Below are 24,700 nucleotides of genomic sequence, written 5' to 3' on the forward strand. Positions count from 1 at the left end.
TTTCCTCATCTGTCAAATGAAGAAGTTGGACCAGATGACCTCCAAGGTCTCATCCAATCTACCATTCTCTGATCTCTGGGTGCCCTAAGAGAGAGAGAGAGAGAATGAGCAGAATTAGACTGGGAAGAGAATAGTCCCACTGGACTTTGACATAGTCATACCACATTAAGAGAATGGTGTCCAGAATCACACATCAGGAACAACAGGCATGGATTGCAGAGCATTCAGAGGACTGGGGAAAGACCTTCCAATCACGCCATAGGATGACCAGTTGGCCTGAAGAAGATTAAATTTAAGTGGAAAATGATAATTATCTTTCAATATTTGAAGAGGCAGTTAGGTGCCACCATACTGAATAGAGCAAGGGGCTTGGAATCAGAAAGACTGATACTGATGAATTCGAATCCAGCCTTGGACACTTACTAGCTGTATGACCCTGGGCGAGTCACTTAACCCTGTTTGCCTCAGTTTCTTCATCTGTAAAATGAGACAGAAAAGGAAATGGCAAACCACTGCAGTATCTTTGCCAAGAAAACCCCAGACAGGGTCAGGAAAAGTTAGACACAATTGAACAGCAACTGCAAGAAAACCCCAAATGGGGTCACAGAGGTGGTCACTATTAAAATGAATGAAGAAAGGGCTGAACTTATTCTATTTGGTGTCAGAGAGCAGATCCAATGGACAAAAAATTATTTTAAAAATCAAATTTTGTCTTTGATATTATGAAAAACTTAGCTATGCAAAAGTAGAATGAGCTGCCTTGGGGAGGGTTCCTTGTCCCTTGAAGTCTTCAAGCAAAGGCCTGTTCCTTGGAAATGTTGTAGAAGTGATTCTCGCTCCAGTATAGGCTGGCCTAACTGCAGGCCCTATAACAGGGACCTGACCTCTGGAGTCTGCCCAGACTTGGAAAGCCCTTGATTTTGTGATATGCCTCTCCCCTGATCCCTTACATGTTAAACTTAAAAGAGAAAATTCTGATCTTTAGGCCCAGCAACTTGTCAAGCACCCTTTCTGAGTGCACCAAACTTCCTCCATCTCAGCGACTGCAAGAGGTAAGACAACAGTTACTTTATCTATTTAATGTGTTTTTTGATTGACCTAGAGGAAGGAAGGGTATCCTTGAACACTTTGCAAATGCTAATAAAGGATCAGTTAATACAAAAGCCCTCATGCACAAAATACCCATGAATCTGAGTAGTAGTCACGTTTTAAAATCCCAGCTTTGCTTCTCAATTCAAGAAAATGGTAGTTTTATCCTTTTTAAGATTGCAACATTTAAAAACAATCCACACAGAAAAAAAGTTTCTGTGGTTTAAACATTTAAAGTGAGCAGAGAAATAATTCTTCTTTATTGACCAATGGTTACCTAACTTTGTATAGTAGAAAAGGAAATAGATTTCTCACTGAGGTTACTGTTTTCACTTCCTCATGGGAAAAGGGACATAGTACAGAAAGAAGGGTGCAGCCAGGGCATTCATCTCAAGCAGTCATGGGTAACTGGGCAGTGAACGAAGGGCTCTCCATCTTTGTCATTGTGAGTACAAAATGAATGGTAATTCTTAGTTGTTTCTGTTCTTTCCGGAAATGAAAAATAGTCAGGGGTCCTATCCCTTCTCCCCACCTTCAACATGTTCATTAGAACTCATTTAATTTGCTTTATTGGTACGTGTCTTTTAAAATACCACTTCTATCATTGACATCTTTTAATGGAAATAATGTATTTGGGGAGAAGGGTAATTTTTGCCTGTTTAAAAAAAATGTCTTCAAGTCATTTGAGTGGTTAAATTAATGGATATTTCACGGTGAAAGAAAGCTACATTTCTTGCTAATGAATCCAGGTTCCAGGTTCTCATGCTTTTTCAAATAGTGTCTCTATTGGTATTCATGATGTGTTTAGGAGTCTTATATAAAAAATAACGGATAATTAAAATGTTCCAAAGTAGTATGGAGCTCTCACCAATGATAATTTCTCATGTGAATTACTACTAAAATATTCAAAGTTCCTAGATTCTTCACCCTACCACCCTTCTTCCCACCTGTTTTTTTTTTTTGGCTTTTTATTTTGTCTAAGTTTTGAATAGAAGTAATCTATGTAGAAGTAACCTAAACCAAATAAATTAGCCAGGCTGAAAAATTTCTCTTACTTTCTGAATACGTGAATAACAATAGCTGGGATTTATATAGGCTTGCAAAGCACGTGGAAAGTGAGATTTGAACCCAAGACTTTCTGATTCTATGTCCAATACTCAAGCCACAATGCCGGGCTACCAAAGGGAGGTTCTATAAACCAAAGATTGTCTCTGCTACTGTTTTGTTCATTTTAAAATAGGAAGTGTTCCTTTCTGCCCTATACAAAATCTGAAAATAATCTTTAAATGAGATTCATGATGCCAATTAATTACAAAAAAAGAAAGAAAAAAGATAGCTCTCTAGAAAAAGTGGAGGCTGGCATGTTTGTTCTTCTTTTTGGATGCTTTGTAAACCAATTAGACAAAATAGACTCTCTAAGGGATAAAAGCAGGTAAAACAGGTTTGCTGAGACCTTGGACTACCCTGATTCCTTGGGACTACCAAGTAGCCTTGACTATGAGTCACTTTCATAGTGGCCAGGTTCAGAAGAAACTTGGCTTCCCCCTAAACATAGTCCCCAAAGTGTTACCCTTCAAAATGACTTAAAGACCTGAGACAGAAGGCACAGTCACAGTGATGAATGTAAAAAAAAAACCAAACAAAAATGATTGACAATGTGGGAAAAAGAGAAGTAGCTTTAAATATTTTTTTAAAAACATGAAGATAAGTTTTTTATAGTCTTTTGGCTTTTATGGCCTTTTCTTCTTTTATGTTTTTTTATAACCTTGATGGCTTAAAGGCAGAGCAGAACGGAACATGTCTGTGGCAACCACAGCTGAGTGTGAGCAGCTGAGGGAACCTAAAGCAAAGGCCCCCCCTCTTCCCCCAGGCTGGGTCAGTTCTGGGCTAACCCTTATTCTGACCCAGAAGAGCTTTTCATATTTTTATCCCAGGATTGGCCACCATTCCTTTTCCCACTGAGAACCCTGGGGACCATCCATGCTTTCTACATCTCCTCTTCAAAAAGTAAATGCAACTTGTGCGAAAAGCCCATAGGACCACGGGAGAGGAGATGAAGCAACTCCTTCTCTTCCTTTTCTCTCTTATTTTCTTCATGAGCTGCTCGGGCCAGACCCCACTCCCTCTGGTGTAAGATCTGCCCCTTGATCAGACAACAGTCATAGAGTGGCATGGCTAAAAAAAGAAGCTCAGTCTTAGAAGTTTTCATTTAAATGTGTATCAAAAGGCAGAGCCTGGAAGAAAGAGAGAAAGTAGAGTAAGTCAGAAAAAACAAAAGAACGGTAATAAGGAAAGTTGGAGAAGGACAATTAAAAGGATGGCAGGTAATAAGGAAGAGTGACATAGGAGTAGAATAGGAAAGTAGGCAAACAAAATGGGTGCCTTTGGTAGTTAAGGAGAAGGAAGAGAAAGAAAAGAAGGAGAAACAGAGCAAGGAGAAGGAAGAGATGACTTACCTTCGAATAGTGCTTTTACTTGTTCAGTCATTTCAGTCATGCCCAACTCTTCATGGCTCCATTTGGAGTTTTCTTGGCAAAGATACTGGAGGGTTTTGCCATTTTCTTCTCCAGCTTATTTTACAGATGAGGAAACTGAGGCAAACAGGGTGAAGTGACTTGCCCAGGGTCACACAGCTAAGTAAATGTCTGAGGCCAGATTTGAACTTGGAGAGATGGATATTCCTGACTCCAGACCTGGCACTCTATCCACTGGGCCATCTAGCCACCCCCTATGTAGTGTTTTACAATTTACAAAATGCTTTGCATTTTATCTTTTACCTTCACAACAGCCCTATGAAATAGGTGGCACAAGTCTGAGTAATTCGATTTCATAAATGGGAAAGAAGGAAAGAAACAGGCATTGTGCTAAGCATTTTACAAATATTTTCTCATTTGATCCTCATAATAATTCCATTAGGTAGGTACTATTATTATCCCAATTTACAGTTGAGGAAACTGAGGCAAATAGAAGTTAAGTGACTTGCCCACGGTCACACAGCTAGTGTCTGAGATGGGATTTGAACCTGAGTTCAAGTCTTCCTTACCCTAGGTCCTCTATCCACTCTACCATTAGCTGAGGAAATTAAGATTGGGCCTTAATTGCCTAGGGATGTACCATTTTCTTTTAGTAATCTTGTTGGCACAGTTCCAGAAGAGAGCTTGTGCTACCTTAGCTGCCCAGTCTCTGGGGTCCTGCGGGTCCCTGGGGATCCTGATCTCAAGTTAACAGGCAATGGTCATGGGGGAAATAAAATTCTTCATGGTAATATTGTAATGCATGGGAAGACCTTGTTTTACAAGATTCTCTGTTCTGTGCAGCTTGTGTGGCTGGGCTTAAATGCCTTCCTCTTTGTGTGGTACTACCGAGTTTATGATGTTCCCGACAAGTATTTTTATACACGCGAGCTTCTTGGGGTAAGTGTAAAGCCTTCCTGCATTCAAAATTCCCACGCTATAGTCATTCTTCAGTATCCCTTTTGATTTTTCCTTAATCATCTTCTTCCACTCTGGGAAATGAAATTTTTTTAATGTAGGGATTCCTGGCATTTTTTGTATCACAGAACCTTTTAGCAGTCTCCTGAAGCCTATGGACCCCTCTTCAACATAATGCTTTTAAATGCATGACAAAATACAAAAGAATAAAAAATGAAACCAATTATATTTAAATTCAATTATCAAAAAATTTTAAGGATCCCAGGTCAAGAATCCCTGCTTTGATATGAGATATAGAATATATCCTATAATATAGGGCTGTCCAAAATGCGGTCCGCAGTGTGATTTATACAGCCCACCTACAAGCACAGAAATTTATATAAATGCTTGAAGCTGAGCTACCACAGAGCTCTCAATAAAATGGCAAATCGAAATTTATTGTCCATTGTTTCAATAAAAACCTAAGGTTGGACAGCCCTGCTATAATACATAATTTGTATATATTGTATAATTATATATTTTTTAAATATAATTATATATAAATTAAATACCAAAATAATAATTACATAGAGTGTGGTGACTAAGACTCAGGACTCCTTACTGTCATGTTTCATGGCTTGATGTAACCTTCCAAAGTTGCAATTGGTTAATCTGACAGATTATTTGGAAGTCAAGGCCTCCAACTCCTCCCCAGGAAACATAAGGGCAATTTAACAGTGGTCTTCTATAGACACGGCCCTGCGTTTGTTGTTGAATTCAAATCTCAGGTCAGGTAGGAGGGAAGATCTTTGCCATGGAAAGCCAATGGAAGATACATTTTGAGGGAGGTGGGTTTTTAGAAGCTCTTCAAATCCCATCCTGTAAGTAATCGCACATGATTTTTGCATATGGGAGACTCACTCCCAGACATCAAGTTTAAAAAAAAATGGTTTTCCCTCTCTCCTCATGAAGACTTTGGGGAACTATCTAAATGCCTAAACCCAAACAGACAGACTAAGATGGAGCTTAGGAACTGGGAAAATGTATTCTTGTCCTGAAGAATGTATTTGTGAACTGCTGACAGAATTTCCCATTAAACAAAATGGTGGTTCAGGGAAGACTATTGCACTAAGGGAGACTTTCTTTCTGGTCCTGCTTCTCCCTGCCCTCTCACCTCCCAATGGCTCTTTCAGCAGCTGAAATCATAGGACAAAACCCAGGAGACTCTGGGTAATTCCAAGGAAAGCTTGCTAGCCTGATTAATAAGAATTTCGTCTGAGTTAGCCTAAACAAGCATAAGGCCTTTAAAAAGGCACTACTTCATCCTCAAAAGATCAATCCTGAACTAGATTGACATAGGTTTAGGACTTATGGATCTATTCATTCTCAAAACTAAACATTTATGCTTTTTTAAAAAAAGGGAAAGAAAAGCTATGTGTAGAATTCATTCCACTCCTCTTGCATTACTTTCTAGCCTGCCCTGGCCTTAGCAAGAGCCCCTGCTGCTTGCCTGAATTTCAACTGCCTGCTGATCCTGCTGCCTGTCTGCCGAAACCTGCTCTCTTTTCTCAGAGGCTCTAGTGCGGTGAGTTAAAGAAAAGCCATTTGTTGTATCTGAGCTGCTCTTCTGCTAGGAAGGAATCCACTGAATTCCTCACATTTTAAAATTTTCATATTTTAACGGCCCATTGCTCTTTCCTAGGAGCAAGCCAAAGAAGCATCCTCGGTCAGTCAGCTGATTTTGAGCAAAAATATGGTTTCTGCCCTCAGGGGGCTGACAGTCTAACGGGGAAAAATTATACCACCTAGCTATACATATAGATTGTTCTCAAAGAGGACCATGACATCAGGGAAATGATGAAATTGCTTGCAGTTGACTTTGATTTGAGTGATGGAGGGCTGTGCAAGGTCACCAGCCTCACTTTCTCCTCCAGAGCCAACTGAATCCAGTGGCCTGATATTGCTGACCCTTTCAGGCTAAGGTCTTTTCAGGTTCTCACTTTAAGTGAGGTAATACCCATTCAATGAATAGGCCACTTAAAGAGGTTAATCAAGTGATGGCCCCTTTAATCAAAAACTCAAAAAAAATCCGTCTGGCAGGAGAAGACCCTCAGGGTTCCTGCCCAAAAGAGAAACAATTTCTATGTAGTATTACATTTACTCTGTGCTAGGAGGGCAGGGACCTATTGTCTAATCTATGAGCTCCAGAGTGAATTGGGTTTAAGGCTTGGTTTTGAGAAAGAAATCTAGCCAGTAAACCCAAAATTAAAGAGGCAGCCTTCAGACATCTAAATGTGCCTTCCTTTGGGCAGAGCATTGTGCGGTGAGGCGAGGAGAGAAGAGGAGAGGGGACAGGAAGGGAGGGGAGGGGAGAGACTTCTCACAGGTTGTATTTGCCCTTCATTCTCTAAGAGGACCATGACAACAGGAAAATGATGTCGTGACTTGCAGGTGACTTGGATTTGAGTGAGGGAGGGCTGTGCAAGGTCATCAGCCTCACTTTTTCCTCCAGAGCCCATATATAGATAGATACACACGCATACATTTATATACATGTATATACACATACATAGACATACCAATATGAGCATATATGCAAACTCATTGTATATATGCATATGCAGATACATTTACATATTACATATATGTTTACGTACATAAATATACACACACACACAGAAAATATACTATAAAAAAAGTTACTCTCAGAGTGAAGGCACTAGCAGATTGGGGGCCTGGGAAAGGCTTCCCAAAGAAGCCAGGATTTGAGCTCAGCCTTGAAGGAAGTCAGTGGAGGGGAAGCGTGGGGATAGCCCATGAAAAAGAACAGAATCTGGAGTTGGGGTATAATAGTATGTAACGAAGATCGAGAACATTCAGTGTTGTCAGATCATAGAGTCTATGGAGAGAAGTGAGGGGTAAGAAAAGTGGGAAGGTGGGGAGGGCCCAGGTTGTGGGGGGCTCAGAATAACAAACAGATCTTTAAATACTAAAATCAAATTTTATATTTGATCCTGGAGGTAATAGGTAGGCACTGAAGTTTGTTGGAAGTGAGGGAGGGGTAGAAATCTGATCAGGCCTGAGCTTTGGAGAGATAATGTTGGCAGCTGATAGAGAATAGATTGGAATGAGGTTGATTTGAAGCTAGGAGACCCATCAGCTATTGCAACAGCTCAGGCATGGGGTTATGGGGATGTATCAGGGTGGTGGCAGTGTGAGTGGAGAATAGGGAATAACATATACACACACACATACATACACACATATGTGTGTATATTTATTTATTGGGAAAGACCTGTTTTGTTTTTTTAGTTAGACCTATTGGATTCCTTGTTTTAACTTTTTCATCTTTATTAGGGTGTAGGTTTTTAAGTTTCTATATCATAGGATGTAATATCTAGCTTTTCATGTATTTTATGAATATTTTCATATTCTTATCTTAATTTGGATTGTTTGCTAGGCAGTTTTTTATAAAGTAGAAGAGGCAATAACCATGTTACTCATTTCTTTCACCACCTACCAAACCCCACCTCCTCAACTTCCCCCAAAAGGAAGAATGTTGAGGAACTTGAAATGCTATAAGAAAATTTATGAAGTTTTTCTGGATCATGTTGTGATCAATTTCTTGGTTGTTATGAGTAAACCACACATTAGCAAGTATGGCCTTTTAAACTCAGAATCATCTACTCTAGGCCCAGCACTTTGAACAAAGGAGGAACTAAATAATCCTTCTTTTATAACTGGGTGCTGTTCATATACTACTAATAATATCTGTAGTAAGTATCTACAAGGTTTCATCTCATCCTGAGGAAAAGTGGTGGAATCACCATGGATTGTTTGAAAGTTGAACTCAAGAGAACCTAATAACTGAGGACTCAACAGATTTTTTTTAATAGCAAAGACCTTGAATTACTCTGGGGTGTGTGTGTGTGTGTGTGTGTGTGTGTGTGTGTGTGTGTGTGTGTGTGTGCTGATAAATGTTTATTGACTCTTTCTCTCCAAAAAAGCAAAAGAAACACTTTAAATTTTAATTAGGTTATTAACATTTTTCTCTATTGCTTTCTCAAATCTAAACCAGAGGCGTCAAACGTGTGTCTGTTGCGATTGAAATTTAACAAGAAGATGAACTGAGGCAATTCTTTGCGCATGATAACATTTATTAACAAGGATATGCTGCCTGCTAATGACTGGGTCAATGGCTTGCCTCCATTTATGCCAAAGACCCTAAGCAGATGGACAAACACCCTTTTTTAGGTTTTGGGGAATACAGAACAAAGAACAGAACAGGGTATATGACATCATGAAATTGGGGACATGATTGGTTACAAAACTGAAACGCAGGATGATACATAATTGGTTTGAAGTTTGGTAGTAGGTACTAGCAACAACCCCCCTTCTTCTCTCATGAGATGAAAAAGTGCTCATTGTCTGAGTCCAGGTGCAAGACAGTGGGCTAGCATTTGGACAGCAGACCATACATCCTTGAAGTATAGCTTGGTGTAAAGATAGCAGGTCCTATTCCCTTATGTTCACTCACAGCCCCCAGGGTCAGTTAAATTCCTTAAAACAAGAATGATTAGCAGGATAGCTAATTAGGAGGGAGTAGCAGGAGAGCTGGAGTTTTAAAATTAACCCATTACAGGCCAACTGAATTTCTGAACTAAATTCAGAGACAAAAGAACCATGACAGGGACTAAATCAGTTGCAGGGCAAAATCAATTACTTATAAATAGGATCAAAAAGAAAATGACCCAGAATTGATCTTAATCTTCTCACAACCCATGGGCCACATGTGACCCATAAGACTCCTGAATGTGGTCAAAACCAGAATAAAATATAATTAGGAAATATTTAACAAGACAAGTTAAAATGCAATAAAACATAAATAATACTACCTTTTAAAGCTAAGTCAATATATGTATCTGGCAAAGATCCTTATGTATGGGTTAGTGGTCACCTTTTCTATTTGAACCTGACACCACTGGTCTAGACAATCAACAAAACAATAAATCAAGTCCTAATTTATAGGTTTGATGACTTATGAGATATAAATTTCACACTGAAAATTTAGCAATCGACTTTCCAAAGCCCATTGGAGCATACTCCTGCTCCGGCTCTTCTGTGAAGATGCATTCTCCTTTCTCCTATTCCTCCCCCTCCCACCCCCAATATCCCCTCTACCCTCCCCAACTGGTTTTTTCTCTCTCTCCTGATAATCCATGCTAGAGGAAGTGAATAATGAGAAACAGACAAAGTTTTCATCAGGGTAGTCTGTGAAGAAATCCCTATTACCCCATGGAACTAATTTGCGATCCCAGTGCATTGCAGTCAGACTATTATCTCTAGTTAGCAATCTGTTTGTGATGTCTTGGTCCTCATCGTAATCGAGAGTTAGGGAGGGAGGGAGAAGCACAGGGAGAGGAAGAGGGACAGAGACAGACATAGAAACAGCAAGCAAGGTCTGGTCCTGTGATTTCATTGCTATAGGGAATTCCCAAGTAAGGAAACTCTCTCTATCAATATAGGGTGGCATCTTTCCAGCAAGTAATAGTCCTAGAGAGTTGTCCAATGCACTGAGAATCACTGTGTGTCCAGGATCACCCAGACAGTCTGTGTCAGAGGCTGCCCTTGAACCCAGGTCCTCCTGGCTTTGAAGTTTCCTCTGTATCCACTATGACACTGATAGGAGCACAGTGTCATGGAATGAACATCAGCCTAGGAGTCAGAACTCTGTTCTAGGCCTGGCTCTGCTGAAAACTAGACATATGACCTTGGAAGGGTAACGTAATATGTCTGAGCCTCCACTTCCCCCTTTGTAAGATGGAGTAACAGTAATTGCACTACATGAAGGAGGCTGGATCACTCTAAGGTCCTTTCCAGTTCTAAGATCCTATAACTGGGGGCTCAAAGGCAGCCTTGACCCAGGATATGGAGGGGCAGTGCTCTGGGCAAGCAAAATGGGACTTGTTGTCTTTTCTTTTGAAGTGTGTCTCAGCACTAAGGCAATGAGGCGTCTTTGATTGAGTCTTGCCTTTGTTTGTAGGAAGGCCCACACCCTTTTGCTAATTAGGTCATGAAAAGTGTGAACCCCTCAAGAGGTGTGAAGTCCTTGGGCCCTGAAAAAGGATAGATGCACTCTGAGATTAGCATTTTGTTTGGGGGATCACTCGTTGGAAGAGTGTTGGTGCGGAGATTCTGGGTAGCCATTAAGGAGCCCCTTGGCTTTGAACACCCAGATGTTGGTGCTTCTCTCTCTGATAACTATGTATGTATAGCTTTGGTCAGACAGCTAGAAGCCAGTCTGTTGATGTGTGTTATTTGCTCTGGTTATGTTTTCTCTGTTTGTAATTTCTATTTGCATTTGCTCTGAAGTTCAGGGTGCTGACTTTTTCCCCTGAAATAAGTGAATGACATATGTGTTTGATTAAAGGGAGATTGTAAACCCCTTTAAGTTGCTTTCCTTAGAAAAGCAGATCAAAGAACCTGCGCTGGCAGCCCTGCTGTGTGCTGGTGTTATTGGCCCTACACAGCCATAGCAGCCTCAAGTAGCGTTGTTGTTACAGCCGTGCGGATGAGGGAGAAGCAGCAGCAAGTTGCTCGGACTCATTAGGGGAAGTAGATCTGAACTCAAGATTTCTGACTTTTCATCTAGTGATCTCCCTAGTATGCCAGGCAGAAATGGTCCTGATACAGAACCCTATGAGTAGTGTAAAGATACAATTAATGGACAGTAAAGTTAGTGTGTATTTCTCTATTAAACTGTGAACTCCTTGAGAACAGAGACATTTTTTTGCCTTTCTTTGTTTCCCTAGAACTTAGCAGAGGGTCTGGCACATAGTAGGTGCTTAATAAATGCTTGTTGACTGATTGACTTAGAAAAATACTTCTATTCCCTCTTTAAGATGGAGGGTAAGAAGCTGTGTCCCCCGGGGACTGTGTTCCTCATAACCAGTATGTCCAGTAGCTGTTCTTTGGATTTCTTTGGATATATTCTTTGAATTTTTGGGTATCCAACAGTACCAAATAGGGCACAAGAGAATACATGAGTTCCAGGCCAGTTATTCTGACTTATTAGGAACTGTTGGTTAGTTTTTTATAAATCTAATGTATTATCTATTTACCTGTTTATTTTTCAACATCTTCAGCCCATATAGAACCAGGTAAGACAATATTTGGAAAGCACTCAGCATAGTGCCTGGCACATAGTAGGTAGTATATAAAGGATAGTTGCTATTATTGTTGGTGTTGTTGATTATATATTGACCTTACATAACTGAAGCCTCCAAAAGGTCTCTTATCGTATCACTGTGTATCCTCCATCCACCAAGGCAGGTTGAACCCCTATTCAGCATTCATGAGTTTCTCAGGGGAAAGAAATAATCTAGTGGCCAACCTTTGGTTAACAAGGTCATCCCTGCTCAGTATTACTGGTTTTAGAGGGACCCTTTTCCAGGCCCATCTTCAAAGACTTTTCCACTTTGTAGGACCTCCCTGGGTTTCTGTTCTGTTTTATAGCCCTCAGAAAACCCAGGGTCATCTCCCTTTTTAAGAGTTTACCAGAGTAACACTTCAGTTGGAATTTCCCATCAGTGCCACTTAAATGTCCAGACATATCATTTAGTATTTTAAACCAGACCCTGAAAGCATCCCTCTGATGACTTTTAACACCGTATGTGATTTAAATTCCCCACCAAACCTTGGGTTTTTTCTTTAATGAAAGATTGTGGGGTTCATTATCGTGGAAAGCCCAAAGATCCTAAAACCTATAAATTTGCTTTAATGGGTGGTTTATGTTTCTATGTGTTGTGAACTGCTGGTTTGAGCTGGGTTTTTCATAACTAACTTTTGAGCTGTCAAGGGTCAGGGATCATGGAGAATAAATCAAATTGTATGTATTCTATATTATATGTAACAGGTATCTAACAAACCTTGGATGACGCATTACGTTTAGAATTGCTATGTTTACTCAAGTGTTGTGTTTATGTAAATACAGGAATGTGGCGCCCAAAATATAGGGCAGTGAAACATTTTTTATTGCGGATTTAATGGATATTTCTTTTCTTATGAAGTGCTGTACTGTGTGTCTTCTTAACTTTATATTGAAAACACTGCATAGCTATTGAATAGTAGTACAAATATTTTAATGAACTTTATTAGTTTTTTAATGTAAAATTTTTGAATGTTAAATTATCAATATCCCTTGAAATATATCCACAGGTCATTAAATAGAGAGAAAAGCCATTTAGTTCTCATTCTTCCCTATGTGGATATTTTAGCCTATGCATTGCATATCTTAAATTCATTCCTTTCCATGAAAAGTCACATAACTTTGATTGTGGAAACATATGACATATAATTAATTTGTGCCAAATTATAATTTTGTGAAAATAAACCATCTATCTATCCCTAGGAAAAAATTGATGAGTACAATATTTGCCAATGATGATTGTAGTAGTGTAGGTAAAACAATAGGAAAACCACAGATCCATGATGTAACATAATTATTTTTCTTTAAATTTAGCAAGGGATATCAACATTTTTAAAAACTCTTCAGGTAGGTAAGAAATTGGCCTGAAGATAGAAGAGGAAAGAGTGTGGTGGCTGTTGGCTAGGGAACAATAGATAGAAAGATAGACAGATAGATAGAGAGATATACACACATATACATATGCATACACATGTATGCGTGTATGTATGTATATGTATGATATTAACACATTGAGATATCATCATATATTATATTTATATCTGCAAATATATTTTATATATGTATGTATGTAATGTTAGAGAAAGTATTTATTCACTTTTTTACCAGACTCACTATCGTTTCATCCACATGGGAACTCCTGGTGAGAAAACTCCCTCTACTATGGCATATCAGCAACTGCAGTATAATTTGTAGCCTCAGAAAGCTGCCCAGGAGCATTAAGGGGTTATATGAATTGCCCAGGGTTATACAACCACTTGACTTAGGAGTGGGACTTAAACCCAGAGCTTCTTGACTCTGAAGCTGGCTCTCTATCTGCTGTAGTGTACCACCTTTCCTAACTTTAGATCACATCTGTATGAAGTATTCAATGTTGTTCAACAAACCTATAATGACATAAAGGGCATAATCTCAACCTTGAGGAACTTGCATTCTACTGGATGGAGCCAGGGGAGGGGAGGAAGTGATTGTGCTGTGTATGCAAGTGTGTGTGCAGGAATCATGGGACAATAATAGCTTGCAAGTATATATTGCTTTAAGGTTTACAAATCCCTTGACATGTTTTCTCTTTTGTTCCTTCACAACAACTGTTCAAAGTAAATCCTGTTTCCGCATTTTATGGATGTAGAAACAGAAGTTATTGACTTGTCCAGGGTCTCACAGCTAGTAAATATGTAAGGCACAAGTGAAAATCGGGTCTTTCTGACTCCAAATCCAATGCTCTATGCACTGTCCAACATAGTTGCTCAGTGAGCCAAGGAGAGGTCCAGATGAGATGATCTAAAACATTTTTGGAGGGAGAGATCACTTTCATCCGAGAAGATGAACAATGGCTGCAGAAGCAGTAGCCTGAGAGCTGTAATTTGAAGGAAAGGAAGGAGGATAAAGGAATAAGCATTTATTAAGCACCCACTATATGCCAGGCACTCTGCCAAATGTTTTACAAATATGATCTCAAATATGGTCTCTGAAAAGCAGGGTTGCATCATGCATGGGGTATAGCTTGTGGAAAAAAATGTAAAGGTAGGGCATAGCTTGTCAAGTTCAGGGAAGAGTTAGCAAATCATTTTGGCTAGAATATAGCCTGTATGAAGAAGAGTCATGTGAAATGAAGTTGGAATTGTAGGTTGGTGCTTGATTGTGAAGGGCCTGGATTAACAAGACTGTATTTTGTCCTAAGAGTAATATGAAGTCACCGCCCTCCAGCCTCCTTCCCCCATCCACCTACTGAAAGCTTTTAGACTGGGCAATGATACTGCTTCCTTTTTCCTTGGGATGATTTTTTTTGTCTCAAATTGTTTTCTTTATTTTTGCAAGCATTTATTATCTCTCCGTCTATTCTATGTATTCTAACTGAACAATAGTAATAAAAACTCATAAACAAACAGGTATTTTCTAGGAAAACAAATTCCCACGTTGACCGTGTCCAAAAACGTTTGTCTTGTTCTAGATTTTAAGATCATTGCCTCATTGGCAGGAGGTGGGTGGCATGATTCATCTTCAGGCCTCTGGACTCATGGTTTATCATTGCATTAGTCTGAGTTCAAAAGTCTTTCAAAATTGTTTTTCTCTATTATGTTGTCAGTGTGTAAATTGTTCTCCTATCTCTGCTCACTTCACTGTATCAATTTACAGGGGTCTTCCTAGTTTCTTCTGAAACGGTCCATTTTGTCATTTCTTGTAGCATGTGGTACACCACAGTTTGGTTGGTCATTTCCCAATAGGTAGATCCCTCTTAGTTTCCAGTTCGGGACTACTGAAATATCTCAGATAGTTTAAATGATGGCAGCATGGAAGGAGAGAAGAAGTCACACTTAATAGATTCTGGGGAAAGAAGAGAACGATAGAACTTGGCACCTTGAGGGAATAAAGGATACAGTAAAATCTAAAGTGACTCTAAAATTTTGAATATAAATGACTGAGAAGATGGTTCCATCAACAGAAAGGGGTAAATTTTGAAGAGGGATCATTTTGAGAAAACTATGAATTCAGTTAGGGACATACTGAGTTTGAGATTACGATGGGGCAATCAGGTGGAGATGTCCTGTGTGAGGATAAAGATGGGCCCCATGAGGGGTATCTTAGGCCCTCGCAGACTGAAGACCAACTCCTGCCAGGCCTCTGGTGCCATGCTGTTGAATGACTCAAAAGCAAGTTTGTCAAGTCTTCTCTTGAAAACCTGCAGAGTAAGGGAGCTCATGACCTCCACAGGCCAGCATTCTATGTTTTAATCACTTTAATTGAAAGGAAGTGTTTCCTTGCATTAAGCCTAAATCTGCTTCTTTCCTAATTCTGCCCTTGGGTCCAAATGGAACAAGTTGAATCTCCCTTTCGCATGACACTTCTTACAATACCTGAACATAGTTATCACATCCCCCCTCAGTCACTCCTTGTTCAGGATAAATATTCTCGTTGTGCTAGATCATAGCCTCCCTTCCCTTCAACACCCTGGTAGGACTGCTCCAGATAGCCTTCAGTTTATCAAGTTCCTTCCTCATATGTGGTATCTAGAGCTGGACACTTTACTACTCACAGTGCAGCCCTAGCTTCCCCTAGCTGTTCTTGCCTACCTTGACACACTGTTAACTCACAGTAAGCTGACTCACAGTGCACTAAAACTTCCAGATTATTTTTTTTCACACAGATTTGTTTAGCCACATCTAGAAGCAGCTGGTAGCACAGTGAACAGCATGCTGGGCCTAGAAGCAGAAAGACTCAAGTTCAAATCCAGCCTCGGATACTTACTAGCCATGTGACTCTGAGGGAATCACTTAACCTCTGTCTGCCTCATTTTCCTGAACTGTAAAATGGGATAATGATAGCATTTGCTCCCCAGGGTTGTTATGAAGATCAAATGATGTAATATTGGCAAAGTGCTTAGCCCAGTGAATGGCGCCTAGCAAGCTCTTGATGAATGTTTTTTTTTCCTTCCGCATCTTCCCCAGCCATTCCTCCCATCCCATGTGCCCCAGTCACTTCCCTATTGCTCACTTGTTTTTTATAGAAGTCTGCATCATCATGGCCAGAACAGCAAAGCAGAAACAGAAAGATGATGGTGTAACATGGAGCTAGCACCCTTATCCTATGGTGTAGCTTCCTGGCCCAGACCACACTTGAACAGGTTTTCCTATTCTTTCTTGGTCCTAGAGAGCTGAGTAATTTTGTTTCTGGTAGTGGGTTTTACAAATTCTGGCTTACACGTCATCTCCCATCTTGGAAGGCTCTCCAGTCTTCAGGGTCTCCATATAGATGAAAAAGGCAATGTAGAAGCAACAACTACATTTATCATTCGTGTTTATACCTTACTCAAGGTCATGGTGACAGAATAGTGAATGTAAAGGTCCTTAAACCCTAATGGAAATGTTAGTAACAGATTAAGAGTAATCCTCCAATTGTGTGTACCTAGTCACAGACAGTGAAGAAGTATTTGGGCACCTCAGGAGTTAAATTTATGATAAAAAAATTTTTAAGTCACATGTCAATTTAATTACATGTGATATGAAAATTTTAAAATATTAGTATAAAATATTCAGAATCCCATTTTTAATCTTAGCCAGTGAATAGATGGATTGGTTTCCTAATCCAAATCACATTTGTATGAAATCTTGAGGTCCCTGGTTGACATTTCTATGTCACTGCTTGAAAACTGTTGATTTTTTATTTCTTGGTTTTAGTGCTGTTCAACACGTATACGGAGACAATTGGACAGGAACCTGACCTTTCATAAACTGGTGGCATGGATGATTGCCCTTCACACTGGTGAGATTTTTGAGAACCTTTTAACTTTAGACTCTATAAAGATGGGGGAATAGAGGTTTTCCACATTCTTAAACATATTTAGTTAATCTCTCAGGCAGGGACAGTTTTCATAGGTAATGTCATCTAAGGGGATTATCCATAGTGTTTCTTCCCTGAAAATATTCAACATACTTCCTGTTGTTCTATCATCAGATTGCCATTCTTTTAGCTTTTGAAAGATTTTTACTTTTAAGAGGGAATGTCTACCTGGGAAAGGTCTAATCTTAGGCCCCCAAAGTCCTGGGACTCACCAAGGAAGATGAGAGAGTAGAGGACATAGTTAATTGCTTTCAGAATCCAAGCAAGATAGAGCTGGAAGAATCTGTTGAGTTCACAGGATCATAGAATCATACATTTAGAGACAGAAAGGACAGAGGCCATCTAACTCAATTCCTTACCCCATCCCTCCATTTTACAGGTGAGAAAACTAAGACTAGAGCAGTAGTGGAATTCAAATGAATTAACAACCATGACATGGTGGGCGCAGGCCCCACCCCCGCTAACAACTGGTTTGCATAACTCAACCAAGAATTAGGTACTGGTTCTACTGAACTGGTGTGAACCAGCTGAATCCCACCACTGGACTAGAGTTTAAATGACTTGCCCAAGATCACACAATTAGTAGCTGAGCCTGGACTAGACTATCTTCTTACTCACAGTCTAGCAGTGCTATTTCCCGCCCTTCCCCCCCCCCTCCATAGCAAGCTGCCTCTCTGTAGAGGATCTCTAGAGATCCTTCCCCCTGCCACCCCCAACATGCCAGCCACTCTCCATATGATGTAGTCAAAGGTTACTTTTTGGGTATCTATCCTAACAGGAATTTGCGAAATATTCACACGGTTGTCTATTTTTGTTTATTTTTCTATATCTTTCTCTTTTCTTCTGACCTCCTCAGCAATCCACACCATTGCTCATCTCTTTAATGTGGAGTGGTTGGTGAATGCAAAGTCCAAGATTCACTCTGATAATTATTCAATTGCCCTCTCTGTCTTTGAAGATAACCCATCTCTTGACCAAACTTATATTAATTTTGTTTCAAAGCCATATAAGGTAAGCATTCTTCTTCCCTGACCAATGTTCAGGAGCCTAGTTGATTGGTACTGAGTAGTGGGTCCCAGAATATGTAGTACTCTGGCCAGAAAAAAAAGCCCCTTTGTTTCTTACCTACAGAGTGAGAGTGGAATGTGGTAAAGACTCAGAGGGACGAGAGACCTTTGTAGGGTGAATGGTGGGGAGGTATGGCTAGAGGTGGAAGAAGGAGACAAAAGGGGTACCCTTCTGTGGTCAGAGGAAGCAATTACTTATGTGGCTGCACCTATGGCCTGTTCGGGCTGTCCTAGGGATCCTTTTAGCAGTCAAATGATTCAGAGCAGGAAAGAGCACAAATGACTCCCCAACTCAAAGCATCTTGGAGCTATTTGTTTTACTTGCTGGTTTTCATGGAATAGAGGAAGATTGGCTTACTTTTTTTTGTTTGTTTTCCATTACTATGCAAAACCCCCAACAAAACACACAAACCCCCCCCCCCCCCAAACTCCAGTGTATTAAACAATTCTTGTAGGTGCAGCTGGGCTGAGACAATTCAGGGTCTAAAAGAAGGCTCAGTTTTCCTCCACTCATTCATTAATTAATTTATTCATTCATTAAAAATAACTAGGGCTCTGTGTGCAAAGCATTATATTAATTCCTGTAGGGGGTAGGGTGGAGAGGTGGACCCCAATATGTTATTACCCTCTTGGAATCTGTTAGGTGGAATAAGACTCAAATTTGTATAATTAGAAGGGCCTGTTCTTGAGATTACCACACCAGAAGAGAATTGACCAAAATACATTTGAAAAAAATCAAACCGTAGCTCTTTGTTTCAAGTCAAGATAAATGGAGAAAGAGCATCAGCTGCCTCCAGGGCAGTTACCAACCTGCATTTTTTCAGTGTTAAACTCAAGACAAAAGACTTGCAGCTTAGTCCCTCTCCCTGTCTCCCTGTCTCCCTGTCTCCCCGTCTCCCCGTCTCCCCGTCTCTCCCTCTCCCCCTCTTCCCCTCCTCCCTCCTTCATTCTTTTCTTTTTTCTTATTTTATCCTTCCTTTTGTTGCTTCCTTCCCTTTCTCCCTTTTTCTTTTTCTCTTTCTCTGTTTTTCTTTTTCTCTCTGTTTTTCTTTTCTCTCTGTTTTTCTTTCTCTCTCTGTTTTTCTCTTTCTCTTTCTCTGTTTTTCTTTCTCTCTCTTTCTCTCCTTCTCTCCCTCTTCCTTTTTCCTTCCTATCCCTTTCTTTTTTCATTCTCTCTTCCTTCTTTTCTTCTTTCCTCCTTCATTCACTCCTTCCTTCCATCACAGGACTTAAAAAAAGAGAAAAAGTAGAGAATAGTCTCAGGAGTATAGGACCTTTGGCCTCCCCACCCCCAGATGATAGTTTGCAACTGCCTCCCCATTTCTTTTACTGACACACAACCACACATAGTTTTCTCTTTCTTTATCTTTTATAGAATCCTGAAGGTGCCCTGTATGTGGCTTTCACTTACTTAGCCGGACTCACTGGAGTTATTATTACACTGTGCCTCATACTGATCATAACCTCCTCTACCAAAACAATCCGGAGGTCTTACTTTGAAGTTTTTTGGTTCACTCATCACCTCTTTGTCATCTTCTTCATCGGCCTTGCCATCCACGGAGCTGGGTGAGTAATGAACTAGACAGAACTCCAGTGAGTGTCTGAGGATTATTGGTTTGAATATTTATGGTAAAGGATGATGAGAGGACATCTGAGCTGCCAGCATTGGTCAGTATGTTAACTCCTGTGATGTAGGGTTGTCATAAAATGAGCTTGATTTATACTATACTGGAAAGAGCACCAGGCATGATTTTGAGTCCTGATCCTGATCCTGACTAGCAATGTAATGATGGTCAAGTAGCTTATCCTTTATGAGTTTCAATTTCCTCATCTTTAAAATGGGGATAAAGGCAGGATGGTACAAGGGATAGAACGCTGGGCTCTCAATAATAAAGACTTGGGTTCAGATCCCACCTCTGATATTGGTTGTGTGACCTGAGGATGTCATTTAATCTCAAACAACTCCCTAGCATTTATCCAGTAAATAAAAGATAGGTTAAGATAAGGGACACAGTAGAGAGAATGCTGGGTCTAGAGTCCAGAGGACCTGAGCTCAAAACCAGCCTCAGACACTTACTAGCTGTGTGACCCTGGGCAAGTCACTTAACCCTGGTTGCCTCAGTTTCCTCATCCGTAAAATGAGACGGAGAAGGAAATGGCAAACCACTCCTGTATCTTTGCAAGAAAACCCCATATAAGGTCACAAAGAGTCGGACACAACTGAAACAACCGAACAACAATAACTAAGATCTCCAATGGTGGATACTTTCCTCAAGGTTATTTTCCCTACATTCATGAAATCACATACCCCGGACACATGTATATGTGTACAATAGAGCTAGTCAAACTTATCCTACCTACTTCTCAGGGTTGTGAGGGACATACTCTGAGGACTTGAAAGTGCCATGTCAATGAGATTATTATTGATGAAGACTGAAATTCAATTTTAATATGCACAAAAGCATTCCACTAGGCATTGAGCATACAAAAATGAAAAAAATTTGCTTCCCTTGAGATTACCATCTAAGAACAATCGAGTTTCTGCCTCATTCCTTTCCATATCTTAGAGCATGTGGAGGTTGCTTACTTCCAAGTTAACCACATAACTGGCTAAGGGAGCCTTTTTGCAACTTAACAGCATATTGGTTGAGAGTCTAGGAAACAATGACTGAGTTCCCTCTGTGTTTTTCAACAGGAAATTAGGTTTAAAGTTAGAGTGTAAATAGTGGTTGCGGGTCAATGAGTTTGATTTATTATTAGAAGTCCTCTTTTATATAAGCTTCCTTTTTTTCTCTTTAAACCCAGGTTCTCACTGAGAACCACCTGTTCACCTACAAAGAAAAGGAGTCAGCCTGGGACCACCTGGGTGGGTGGCTATTGTAACGAAATAGAACGGTGGGGAAAGCCCATTCTCCTTGCTTCTCTACACAGTCAGACGGACTCTGCATGTCTGTCCAGAAGAAGCGTGACCCAGGGTGTGGAAAGGAGAAGGCAAGAAAAAGAGGAAGGGGGAAAGGGTGAGGAGTATGAGGATTAGGCAACTCTTTCCTATGGACAATCTCCCTCAGAGCTCCCTGGCTAAGGGAGCTAGGGGAAAGCTGCCTCAAAGTGAAACAGTCTATGTTATGAATTATTGAGCTCCCCATCATTGAAAGCCTTAGATAGAAGAGATTCGTGCATAAATATTAGAGATAGAATGGACATTAACGACCATCTAGGCAAAACCCCTCATTTTGCAGATGAGGGAAGTGAGGCCTGGGCAGGGGCAGGGGGGTGGGAAGTGACTTTCCCAAGGTAACACAGCTAATTAGAGTCAAATCCAGGTCTAGAAATCAAATTTTCCTGATTTTTGTGGCTGACACTCTTTTCATTACAGTGTCTAGAAGTGGGTTGACCACTCATCTAGAACGTCAGAGGAGGGATTTCTTATTCAGATATCAGTTGGACTAAATGTCCTTTGAGGTCCATTGTAAGGGAATGTCTAAGAATTTTCTCCCTTTCATACCTTAGAAGGAGCATCACTGGGTACCTTCAGATGTTTAGAGCCTCAAATCTCTTATTTGGATTTCACAAATGATAGAATAGTCCATGCAAATCACTGTCTTAGAAGTTCTACTCCAGAAAACAAATGAATTTGTCTTAGTTGTGATTAAAAACAATCCCCTTAACTGGGAATATTGAAGGGAACAAAATTCACAATCAATTCTTTATTCATGGTTGCCCTGCTACCTAATTTTGGAACCTGAGTGTTTCCTCAGCTTTTCACTTTCCCTCAACCCCCATACCCAACTAATAGCCAGGCATTGTTTTTTCTGCCTCAACAATTTCTCCAGCCTCCATCTCCTTCCTTCCACTCAAACAGCTACCATCCTGCTTTTATCATGTCTTACCTAGACTACTGCTCTAGTCTGATAATTGGTTTTCCTCCATCCAAGATATCCCCTTCTCCAATCCATCCTCCGTACAGCTGCCAAAGGGATAGTCTTAAATAGTAGGTGTGGCCATGCCACTCCTCTATTCAAAAAGCTCCATTGGTTCCCTATTGCCTACATGATCAAATACAGACTTTTCTGTCATTTTATGATCTTTATGATCTGACTCCAGCCTACCTTTATGAATTTATTACATATTATACTCCTCTCCCTTTGTATACTATACATCACAGTCAAATGGGCGTTTTGGTTGTCCCTCACACAGGGACAACATTTCTACATCCTTGACCAGTCTATCCTCCATGCCTAGGATGGACTCACTCTACCTTCACACTGGAACCTTAGTATCCCTAGTCTCCTCCAAAACTCAAATCAAGGTCACTTCCTACGTGAAATTTTTCCTAATTTTCCTCTGCCTCCCCCCAGTATTATCACAATGCCTACTATGTTTAGCTTTTTTTTTTTTTACCTCGACTTGTGATTCATTGGTCTAGGGAGCTTCCACTGAGGAAACTCCCTCTTACAATGCAGATCAGCCTCTGCTCTGAAGTGTATAATCTTAGTTGTTTGGAACACTGGGAAAATAAGTTATTTTTTCCTAGGACCACACAGCAAGTATGTCTCAGATGTTGGTCTGGAACCCAGGTCTCTGAGGCCACCTTGATATTACACTGTGTTGCCTTTCTTGAGATGTAGTAGGCACCAAATAAATGCTTTGTTTATTGCCCAATTGGTGGTATTAGAGGGAAAAGAGATGGAAATAATGACAAAAAAATAAATCAGTTTTTATTTACATGTGTGCTGGATCTAGGTGTAATGTAAAGAACTCTTAGCTTCTTTACATGAATCTTAATAAGGGTTCCATCACTTATTAGTTATATAAGGTGGGGCATTTCTCTTAACCTTTTCCTTCCTTCAATTTCGTCACCCACAAAGTATAATAACACCAATACTGCCTATGTCATAGGATTGCTGCAAAGGAGATAATACAGTGAAAGTGCTTTGTAAACAATAATGCTCTGTGCAGATGTAAATTATTGTCATTGAGGATGATGCTAAACTAGCAGTCAGATTTGCAACCTCTTCTGTCCAGGACCCGGTAACCACTATCTGGATTTGATCTTTTATCTGACCCCACTTTCTCCACCCCAACCAGATCTCCCCAATACAGCTTGTCAGTGCCCTTTTACAGAGCCTGAGGTCAGCTGCCCTCTTCAAATGTCCTTTTTGCTAAAGTGAAAAATGCCTTTATTTCAAGCTCTACTTGCCACTTGTGCTTATTGGTTACAGGTATTGTGCTAAGTAAGCATAGAGGAACAGAGAGAGAGAGAGAGAGAGAGAGAGAGAGAGAGTTCCTGACTTCAAGGAACTTACATTTAAATGAGGACATGGAGGGAAAGTCAGTGAAACATGAAGTTACAAGGTTATGAGTTACAAAGAGAAAGGTCCACATGTGAAACTTCTCATTTAATATATAAGGAAAACAGAACCTAGAGAGGTTCAAGAATTTGGTCAAGGTCACGTGACTAATTAATGGTCTTCAAATGAAACGTTCATAGAGTGATTAGCATTAATTGAAACTTCCCAAAGCAAAGTATTATAAAGGCTTCTTCTTCTAAAGCATGTATCCCAGAAATCAAGTCACAATGCCCCTCAGGCACCCAGGCTTTCATCGGGCCCCAAGACTCAGAGGTTGCTTGGGGGTAGCTATGTCTGTGAGAGCTTTTAAAGAGTACTTTTTGAAAAGGAGAACTTTTCATTTCCTTAAAGGCTTTCTGTTCTTCAGTTAATCCCAATATTTCAGTTTGATTGAGTTTTTATGTTGATTTTTATAGGAAGATCAGACCTTCCTGAATAGACATAGAACTAATATGAACGAATACAATATAATATAAGCTAATATAAACTGCTCTGGAACTGCTGTTGTTTAAAAGCAAAAATGATTTTAAGGAAACAAAACTAACAGGGAGGAGAAAAACTCATTTCCCCCTTAAGTAAAAGATACATTTCGCAATTCCAGAATTACCCACCATAAATAACATATTTCTAGATATTTTCAGTGCCAAAGTACACATTTTTTCTACTGATGGAGTACATGTATCATGCCCATTTTTGCCAATCTGTCTTTTGTAGAATCTGGTTATTTTGCTAACCAAAATTTCATGACTCTGAAGTTATATAAAAAAGTATTAAAGGTATCTCTCAGAAAAGAAAAGAACAGTAGTTGTATTCAAAGTGTATTCAAAATGACTGAAAACAAAATTCCTTTCTTTTCTACTAATCTGATTCTTCTTCTTTGTTCCTTTCCATATCTCCTCCCCACCCCACACCCACCCCACAACAGGAGGATTGTACGTGGACAGACAGATGCAAGTTTGAAGGTTCACCCGCCAAGATTATGTTATAAAAACATCTCCTATTGGGGAACTAAAGGAAATTGTCCCATCCCTCAATTTGCTGGCAACCCTCCCATGGTATGACCCATTGTGTCTTCATTACTATCTTATCAATGACAATCTACTGTTGTTATCATTTGTCCTTAGTGTTTTCCTAAGAGAACTAATGGCATCACGGGGTGATGTCTTCACTTGAAAATGACAATCTATAGTGAAGCGTTGAATATTTCAGTGGATATGTATACAGGCAACTGAATTGCTT

At 40.0% G+C, this 24,700-nt stretch overlaps 1 protein-coding gene across 1 annotated transcript in view; it reads left to right on the forward strand.

Annotated features, from left to right (window-relative positions):
• The first annotated feature begins 1,475 nt into the window (after positions 1-1,475).
• Positions 1,476-24,700, forward strand: part of LOC118837897 (cytochrome b-245 heavy chain) — a 52,203-nt gene continuing 28,978 nt past the window's right edge. Inside the window, exons 1-7 of the mRNA XM_036745036.1 lie at positions 1,476-1,534; positions 4,407-4,502; positions 5,974-6,084; positions 16,881-16,965; positions 17,900-18,054; positions 19,486-19,676; positions 24,387-24,516. Of these exons, the coding sequence (XP_036600931.1) occupies positions 1,490-1,534; positions 4,407-4,502; positions 5,974-6,084; positions 16,881-16,965; positions 17,900-18,054; positions 19,486-19,676; positions 24,387-24,516 (813 nt within the window). The 5' untranslated portion in view covers positions 1,476-1,489. The remainder of the gene's footprint in view (positions 1,535-4,406; positions 4,503-5,973; positions 6,085-16,880; positions 16,966-17,899; positions 18,055-19,485; positions 19,677-24,386; positions 24,517-24,700) is intronic.

This window comes from Trichosurus vulpecula, chromosome 2 (assembly GCF_011100635.1).
Source record: "Trichosurus vulpecula isolate mTriVul1 chromosome 2, mTriVul1.pri, whole genome shotgun sequence".
NCBI classification, from domain to species: Eukaryota; Metazoa; Chordata; class Mammalia; order Diprotodontia; family Phalangeridae; genus Trichosurus; species Trichosurus vulpecula.